This window comes from Engystomops pustulosus, chromosome 2 (genome assembly GCF_040894005.1).
Source record: "Engystomops pustulosus chromosome 2, aEngPut4.maternal, whole genome shotgun sequence".
Taxonomy (NCBI): domain Eukaryota; kingdom Metazoa; phylum Chordata; class Amphibia; order Anura; family Leptodactylidae; genus Engystomops; species Engystomops pustulosus.
In genome coordinates this window covers 104,481,370-104,491,063 of record NC_092412.1, presented here as the reverse complement: position 1 = coordinate 104,491,063, position 9,694 = coordinate 104,481,370, and the positions used below count along the sequence as shown (strand labels likewise).

The following is a 9,694-nucleotide window of genomic DNA, read 5'->3' as shown; positions in this document are numbered from 1 at the left end:
GACAAGACTATACCAGGTGCAGCCTGCAAACATTTAGGCCTGAATATTTGAAGTGCACAGTGCGGCCCATTCTGACAGCTGCCATGCCCCCTTCACATCCCCTCCATGGTCACATGGAGTAGTCTGCAGTTCTCAAGAAATTGTGTTTGGCGTAGAAGCACTGATAAATCTCCCTTAGGCTACATTCACACTTCCGTTAACGAATTAGAGCAGCTGAGAAAAGGAGATTTTCCTGGTCACCAAAAAAATGTGTCATTCTAGAAAGGACAGTTCATACTCTACCTGAGGGGGTAAAATCTGGTGACAGGTGGTAAACCTCTACCATATTTTCAACATACATATATATTAAATGTCGCCCAATGGGAGCAGGGATAATGGCCTGAAACATTTCTGGCATGTCTATCTTGAGAAACTGTGCAAGGATTGCAGAAATCCACATACTTACTACCAAAAGCATCAGGCGTTCTCCGCCTGAGAAAGCAATGGCAAAACGTAGGTTAGGGTGGGTGCTGTGGTGGTCTCTGAAATCCCTCCTCACTCTAGCTGAGCAATAGCTGGTGGGTAAATCACTTGGTTTTTCTCCAGTCATTGACTATTTGTTAGGGTGCATTCACCAGCCGGGCAAACACGCGCGGCACCGTCGTCTATGGGGACGTATATGCGGGCCTTACATGGTATTTGTAGCTCTATTTTGTATTGTTACTTGTAGCTATTCTATTATGTGTAGGGCACACATCTGTTATGCAGATTCTTACAAAAAGTTCAGGACGGTGGAATCTCTCGTGTGATACATATCGGATTGAAAAGATCCAATGGCACAACGAAAGATGGACTGTAATTGGCAAAAATCTAAATGTGTGCAAAAACGATAGGATATTTACACATCAGATCCAGAATCTGAAAATAAACCTATGCAACATTTTTCTAAAAACTATCCAATGTTACGAAATTTGAGCACTTAATGTATAGCACAGCACGCCAGCAGCCATCTTCTTACTTCATGCGCCAGCTTTGAAGTGATGATGGGAGGGGGGGGGGGGGGTGAGTTTCTTGTGACTGCTGCTGGGGAGGGTGTAGCAGACAGTGACTGCTGCTTTGGAGGGCACTGACTGCTAGGGGGCGCACTGCGACTGCTGCTTGGGAGGGGCGCTGCTACTGTATTGCAGTGTATGGCATTTTTGCACAGTTTTCATTACAATGAGCCACTGGTGAAACTGCAGAAACCAAAGAGCCTCGGGTCCGTCATTGCAACTGATCGCCGCCCTCGATGACGTTCGCCCACGCTCTACTGTATTTTAAATGCCGGCAGCATCGGTAGAGTTAATACCCACGGCTACTAGCAGTGGGGGTTTGCTGCCATATGCACCACATATGCTTGAAGAGGGCCTCTTCACACAAGCCCCGCACCCTGCGCCATACACGTACTGCACGGAGCTTGAAGGGGTTTATGCAATCACAAGGTTGATGTGGCCCCCATGAAAAAGAGTTTGACAACAAGGAAATGTGTGATAGGGGACTCACATTAACCCCTTAACGACCTGGCCTTTTTTTTTTGTTTATTCATTTCTATTTTTTACTCCCCACCTTCAAAAATCTATAACTTTTTTCTATTTTTACATGTAAAGAGATGTTTGACGGCTTATTTTCTGCGTAACAAATTGCACTTCATAGTGACGGGTATCTAATATTCCATTTCATGTACTGGGAAGCGGGAAAAAAAATTCCGAAAGCAGTGAAATTTATTGAAAAAACACATTTGCGCGGTTTCTTGTGGGCTTTTAGAATTAGGATTTTAGAGATTTCAATGTACGCCCCAAATGGCATGTCTACTTTATTCTTTGGGTTGGTACGATTACAGGGATACCAAATTTGTATAGGTTTTATAATGTTTTCATATATTTACAAAAATTAAAACCTCCGGTACAAAATATATTTTTGGATTTTCTGGCGCCAATAACTTTTTCATACCTCAGTGTACGGAGCTGTGGGTGGTGTCGGTGATTGTATGAACATGCGAGTATACATAGCGGTCCCATTCACAAGTCCCCTATGGGGCCCAGCCTCTCCTAGTTACGCCCCTGGGTTTATTGTTAACCCTTGTTCCCATGACAGCACAAAATTAGGGTCCAACTGTCCCTGGGGCAAAAAAAAATTATTTGTCCAGAGTTGCATACAAATTCAACTTAAGTCCTTTAGGTTTGTACTAGAGATGAGCGAACACACTCATCTGAGCTTGATGCTCGTTCGAACATTAGCGTTCTCGAAACTGCTCGTTGCTCAGACGAATATTTCGCCAGCTCGAGAAAATGGCACCTCCCGCCGTTTTGATTTTTGGCGGCCAGAAACAGAGCCAATCACAAGCCAGGAGACTCTGCACTACACCCAGCATGACGTGGTACACTTACACTTCGATAGCAGTGGTTGGCTGGCCTGATCAGGTGAACCTAGAATAGACTAGTCCCTGCCCACGCTGCTCGCATCATTCTCTGTCTGGATGCCGTTAGGGAGAGAGCTGCTGCTGGTCACGGATAGCGGTGTTCTATTAGATTAGTGTTAAGCAGGAGTGAGTCTACAAGAACCCAACAGCCCTTGTTAGGGCTACAATAGCGTTATATTTTATTTTTTTTAATTTGCTTGTGGCTGGGCTTGCTGGCACTAGTAGTGCAGCTAGTACCATATTGGGACGAATTTGCAGGGAGACTTGCGAACGTTGTATTTAGCTCTTAGTGACACACATATCCATCTCAAACACCTAAGTGGGACAATTTATTAGGGGTTTGATTGAATTAGGCACAGTCTGCCTATATTTTTTTTCAAAACTAAAAGTCATCAGGCACAGCACAAAATCCAGTTGTGTGCTGTCAGTGCAGGCTAGAAACTAGCCATACGAGAACCCAACAGGCCTTCTTAGCGCTACAATAGAGTTATATATTTTATCTTTTGTTGATTTGCTTGTGGCTGGCCTTGCTGGCACTAGTAGTGCAGCTAGTACCATATTGGGACGAACTTGCAGAGAGTCTTGCGAACGTTCTGTTTAGCTCTTAGTGACATACATATCCATCTCAAACATCTAAGTGGGACAATTTATTAGGGGTTTGATTGAATTAGGCACAGTCTTTTTTTTTCTTTTTTTTTTTTAAACAAAAAGTCATCAGGCACAGCACAAAATCCTGTTGTGTGCTGTCAGTGTAGGTTAGAAACTAGCCATAGCAATAGGATAACATTGTTTTGTTAAAAAACCAAAAAAAAACCAAAAAAAAAATTTACACCTGAGGGCTAGGGGTAGAGGACGCGGGCGTGGGCATCCAACTACTGCAGGGGTCGGAGGCCGTGGTCCTGAGCGGGGTGAGACACCACCTGCTGATGAGGGAGCGGGGGAACGCCGCAGAGATACACTCCCTAGGTTCATGTCTCAAGTTACTGGGACTCGTGGTAGAGCACTGTTGAGGCCAGAAGAGTGCGAACAGGTGATGTCGTGGATTGCGGAAAATGCTTCTAGCCATTTGTCCACCAGTCAGTCTTCCACGCAGTCCACCCATGTAACCGAAATCAGCACTCGTCCAGCTCCTCCACCTCAGTCTCCTTCCCCCCAGTCTGCCCCCTCCAAGGAAAATTTGGCATTTGAACCGGCATACTCTGAGGAACTGTTTCCTGGACCCTTCCCAGAGTCACAAACCACTTGTCCGGTTGCTGCTGAGCTCTTTTCCGATGCCCAGGTTTTTCACCGGTCGCAGTCTGTGGGTGATGATGACATTGTTGACGTAGTGGAAGAAGTGTGTAAAGAGGTGTCGGACGATGAGGAGACACGGTTGTCAGACTGTGGTGAAGTTGTTGTCAGGGCAGGAAGTCCGAGGGGGGAGCAGACTGGGGGATCGGAGGATGATGAGGTGACAGACCCAAGCTGGGTTGATAGGCCGGGTGAACACAGTGCTTCTGAGATGGAGGCGAGTCCTCGATGAGAACAGGTTGGAAGAGGCAGTGGTGGGGCCAGATGGAGAGGCAGGGCCAGAACTGGTGCATCAGTGCCAAATGTTTCACGTAGTGAAGCTCCCGTGGCGAGGGCTAGATTTTCAGAAGTCTGGAGGTTCTTTAAAGAAACACCGGATGACCGACGGACTGTGGTGTGCAACCTGTGCCACACCAGGATCAGCAGGGGTTCCACCACTACCAGCTTAACCACCACCAGTATGCGCAGGCATATGAATGCTAAACACCCCACTCAATGGAACCAAGGCCGTTCACACCACTGCTCCTTCCCCTGTGTCATCTGCTGCCTCTGCTAGTCAGCCCCCTGCCCAGGACCCCGGCCCAAACACCTCCTGTGCGAAAACCACACCTTCGCCTCCACGATCCTCCACAGCATCCACCAATGTCTCCATGCGCAGCATTCAGCTCTCCATACCCCAGACGCTGGAACGCAAGAGGGAGTACAGTGCAACCCACCCACACGCCCAAGCCCTCAACGTCCACATCTCCAAATTACTTAGCCTGGAGATGCTGCCCTATAGGCTGGTAGAGACCGAGGCCTTTTGCAACCTAATGGCGGCGGCCACCCCTCGGTATTCGGTCCCCAGTCGCCACTACTTTTCCCGATGTGCCGTCCCAGCCCTGCACCAGCACGTGTCAGATAACATAATCCGTGCCCTGACCACCGCCGTTTCTGACAAGGTCCACCTGACCATGGACACGTGGACGAGTGCTGCCGGGCAGGGCCACTATATATCGCTGACGGCACATTGGGTTAACTTGGTGGAGGCTGGGACCGAGTCTGACCCTGGGGCTGCTCATCTACTGCCAACGCCGAGGATTGCGGGGCCTACCTCGGCCCAGGTCTCTCAGGCCTACTACGCCTCCTCTTCCTCCCACCCCTCCTCCACCTCCTCCTCCGAATTACCATCCGTGGGCCTGGCGCCATCAGTCGGTAGCTCTAAGCACAGCAGCAGTGCTGTCGTTAAGCGACAGCAGGCGGTGCTCAAGCTGCTGAGCCTAGGCGATGAAAGGCACACCGCCCAAGAGCTATTACAGGGCATCACTGCGCAGACTGATCTGTGGCTGGCACCGCTGAACCTGAAGCCAGGCATGGTTGTGTGTGACAACGGGCGTAACCTGGTGGCGGCTCTGCAACTCGGCAGACTGACACATGTGCCATGCCTGGCCCATGTGTTAAATCTCATAGTTCAGCGGTTCCTCAAGACATACCCCCAATCTGTCTGATTTGCTCACAAAGGTGCACCGCATTTGTGCGCATTTCAGGAAGTCCAGCACAGATGCTGCCGCCTCCAACTGCCCGCTCACCGACTGTTGTGCGACGTGCCCCCGAGGTGGAATTCAACATTAACCATGTTATCCAGAGTTTACCAGCAGCGCAGAGCGATTGTAGACTGCCAGATGTCAACTTCCACCAGAACTGGTAGTCAGGTCAGTCAGCTTCCTCAAGTCTACAATGAGGAGTGGACGTAGATGTCTGATATCTGTCAAGTGCTGAGTAACTTTGAGGAGTCAACACAAATGGTCAGTGGCGATGCCGCCATCAGCTGCCTCACCATCCCGCTGCTTGGCCTGTTGAAAAACTCTCTGGTCAGCATTAAGTCAGAAGCTTTGCGCTCGTCACAAGAGACGGGGGAAGAAGATTCCCTTGTTGATAGCCAAAGCACCCTCAGGTCTGTTTCTCAGCGCATATTGGAGGAGGTGGAGGAGGATGAGGAGGAGAATGTTGGCGAGACAGAAGAGGGGAGCATTGCTCAGTCCTTCACTGTTCAGCGTGTATGGGCAGAAGAAGAGAAGTTGGAGGAGTTAGAGGAGGAGGAAATGGACAGTCAGGCCAGTGAGGGGAGTGAATTCTTGCGAGTTGGGATTCTGGCGCATATGGCAGATTTCATGCTAGGTTGCCTATCCCGTGACCCTCGCGTTCAAAGAATTTATTCCAGCACCGATTACTGGGTATTCACTCTCCTGGATCCACGGTACAAGCAAAATCTTTCCACTCTCATCCCTGGAGAGGAAAGGAGTGTGAGAATGCATGAATACCAGCAGGCCCTGGTGCACAAGCTGAAACAGTATTTCCCTTCTGACAGCGCTAGCGGCAGAGGGCGTACTTCTGCGGGACAAGTAGCGAGGGAGAGTAGGCGAGCAGGCAGCTTGTCCAGCACTGGCAGGGGTATGCTTTACAAGGCCTTTGCCAGTTTTATGTCCCCCCAGCATGACACTGTCACCTGCCCTGCCGCTAGCCTGTTGTCTGAGCGGGTTTTCAGTGCACCTGGAGGCATCATCACTCATAAGCGTACACGCCTGTCGACTGACAGCGCTGACAGGCTGACGCTTATCAAGATGAATAAAGCCTGGATTTCTCAGGATTTCCATTCTCCACCAGGTGAAAAAAGCTCAACCTGAATAATGTATGCACTCCTCCTCATTTTCCTCCTTCTCCTCCTCTTTGTACACTAAAGCAGAGGAAACTGGCTATTTTTTGCCAGGGCCAACTGGCTCTAGCTATAGTACTCTATGTATTTAATTTTTCTGGAGGGCCACCTACCCAGTCCTCTGTTTTAAACAATTTTTGGGAGTGCCACATACAGGCACTCAATCTATTTAATTTTTCTGGAGGACCACCTACTTGCTCCTCTGGTTTGAAAACTTTTTTGGACTGCCACATACAGGCACTATCCAAATTCAATTGTCTCCATAGCAGCCTCCACACGTTGTCTCCATTGCTACCTCCACACATCATCTCCATAGCTGTCTCCCAAAGTCGTCCATATAGCTGCCTCCATACATCGTCCCCTTAGCAAACGAGCTGTGTCAGGCAGAATTTTGGGTTGTTTTCATGGCTTCCACATCAAACTTGTTAACTTTGTCGCCACCCTGCTGTGTTATCCACAAAATATACTGGCAAACTTTTATCATTTACCGATATTATTTCAGCGCTTCTTGCGCATCGGTTTACATTCCCCTCACCCGCCATAAAGTAAACGCTTCTGGCCCCCAGGCGCATTTTGGGTGGGGAGGAGCCGAGAGACAGGGGCTTGGACTGGCGAAAGCTCGCCTGGCAGCGGACCGCCAGCTCCATCCCAAGATTAGGCAGCCTCAGAGGCATCCATGCATACTGCCCCTGCTGTTTCCTGTCCATTTCGCCTCCACGATCCTCCACAGCGTCCACCAATGTCTCCATGCACAACTTCCAACTCTCTAAACCCCAGACGCTGGAGCGCGAGAGGATATACAGCACATCATCCCCTTATCAAACGAGCTGTGTCAGGCAGAATTTTCAGGTGTTTCACCAGATACATAATGGAACTCGGCCCATCTGTCGCTGCCATGTTGGAGACCTGAAGTTTCAATCATAGCAGCGCAATATGGATGCCCCATACTGTCACTAGTCGTCTCCATGGCTGCCTCCACATGTCGTCCCCTTATCAAAAGAGCTGTGTCAGGCTCATTTTTCGGGTGTTTCACCAGATACGTTATGGAACTTGGTCACTATGTCGCCACCATGCTGTGTTATCGACTAAATATACCATCAACCTTTTGTTCACATAGGAAATCATTTCAGCGCTTCTTGGTCACCTCCTTTGGTTCCTCTCTGCCACCCATTGGTTTGAAGCCTGAGTCCATTTGGGGTATGTCGCCATGCCACTCTCTAGCCTGCCGCTGCATGCCGTCTTCTATAGTGTCAGGGTCAATTATTGGATGTTTTAGATGCTATCTAGCCTCATTCAGTCACTCTGTCATCTCCATGCTGTTGCCCATAATATTGGCATAATGGTGCGATTAAGCAGCCTCAGAGGCATCCATGCATGCTGTCCCTGCTGTTTCCTGTCCATTTCCGTGGCGTTTCCATCATTTTCTGAGGTTTCAAGGTGTTTGGCCAAGCTTCCCTGTGCAGACCCTTGGTCCTCAAATGCTCGAGTCTCCCATTGACTTCAATGGGGTTCGTTATTCGAGACGAGCACTCGAGCATCGGGAAAAGTTTGTCTCGAATAACGAGCACCCGAGCATTTTAGTGCTCGCTCATCTCTAGTTTGTACATATCTTGTAAGTAACCCGGGGAATTCCCGTATAGCTTTGATTCAAATTTTAGAAAATAAGTTTAGAAAATAAGAAAAATGCTGTTTTTACAGTTTTCTGATTTTCAATTTGAAGCGGAGGGTTGGACATTATATTTGATAGTTTATACGGCAAATAGACAATTATAATTACTGACCATTGCCTTTATGGGCACAAAAGCTGAAATAACGCTTAAACATACATCCATTTTTTATGCACAAGAAATGCAAAAAAGTAGCTCATATTCTTATTTTATTAAAAATAGCATATTCAACCACCATAAACTGATAATACTTTATTTTCTTTATCCAAGAGTACATTTAACAACACAATAGTGATTCAAAATATTCTTATTTATAATAGCTGCTATTATCCAAATTTACAGCTGTGTGAACATTGAGGAGACGAAGATCATGTTTGAATAAAAACAAAAAAAAAACAAAAAAAAACAAAAAAAAAAAGGGAAAAACCCCCCAAAACAAAACAAAAAAAACACACAGAGCTTTCGCACATATTTTTCACACTCTTCAACCCCTTTACCCGTCAAGGGGCATTTCTAAATTGGCAGTAAGTAAGAGTGGACTCTATCAAGACTGCCACCATGTAATGCATAGAATACATACCATATTTAAAAGTTTTAGACATGTATAAATAAAATTGGCATTTTGTTTCCATGTTAACATTAGCTTCAAGAAGAAACCAGTAATTTTAACCCGTTGTACTCGGCACAGTCTGAAAAAGGACTGAACGGCGATTTTTAGCTGGCCCCACCACCAGCAATAGGGCAGACCTGTCCTGAGACAGTAGTCAAAAACAGTCACAGCAAGATATATAAAATGTGGAGATTTCCATGTATTTTCTACACTACTGTACATAGAAAGACAAATTCAAAAAGTGCAAGGCAAGGTTTGCAGTTCTCAATGTTATTAGGCACATCCATTCCTTTAAAGCAAGCTTCATAGGGAAATTCCAGTTTTATTCTTCATGATACTCCCTCAGAAGTCTCTCATTTCTTGTAAAAGAAACAAAGGGGAGAGGGAGAACAAAAATTACATCCTGTAAACCATCAAGACAGCCTCTCTTCTTTATGGAGTGTTCAGTTATGTCGCGTTCTACCTTTTTTAATTCTTGCTGGTTTGGGTTTGGGAATATATTGGTTGTTTGCTTGATATTCAAGTTCTTTGCTAAAGTAGTGGATAGTTTTATTCAAGCCCTCCTCTAGTGGAACCTTAGAGGAAGATAGAAAAGCAATAGACACAAGTTATCGTAGCTTTCTGAACTTATACGTCAAAAAGAAAAACACAATCTCAGGAAAAAAAAAAAAAAAGTCACATTCACAGGATCCCAAATGGAAGAAACTTGCACACTTTCTTCAAAAGGGATTGTAAATGTCTACAGCGGCACAGTCTATAGCTTCATTCACATGAACGCGAGGTGGGAGTATGTATGGCCGCAAGTGCGCAACAGACTGCAATAGCCGCATGGAACACATTGTGCTGACCATACCCTTCTGTAGCTGCAAAAAGATACGGCATTATCTTCAATAGAGAGGGGAGGAATCACCCCTCCTCCTCTCCAGCGCGGCTCATGTATGCCCGCCCATCCATGATCATGTAAATGTAGCCTATAACTGTAGTGCTCAAAGTCTCTG

At 47.0% G+C, this 9,694-nt stretch overlaps 1 protein-coding gene across 4 annotated transcripts in view; it reads right to left on the bottom strand.

Moving 5' to 3' along the window:
* Positions 1-8,875: 8,875 nt before the first annotated feature.
* The window catches only part of UXS1 (UDP-glucuronate decarboxylase 1), a 34,087-nt gene continuing 33,268 nt past the window's right edge, over positions 8,876-9,694 (bottom strand). For 3 of the 4 annotated variants that reach the window (XM_072135845.1, XM_072135842.1, XM_072135844.1), the window contains exon 15: positions 8,876-9,271. In XM_072135845.1, the coding sequence (XP_071991946.1) occupies positions 9,140-9,271 (132 nt within the window). In that variant the 3' untranslated portion in view covers positions 8,876-9,139. The remainder of the gene's footprint in view (positions 9,272-9,694) is intronic. The other variant, XM_072135843.1, reaches the window with a different exon arrangement.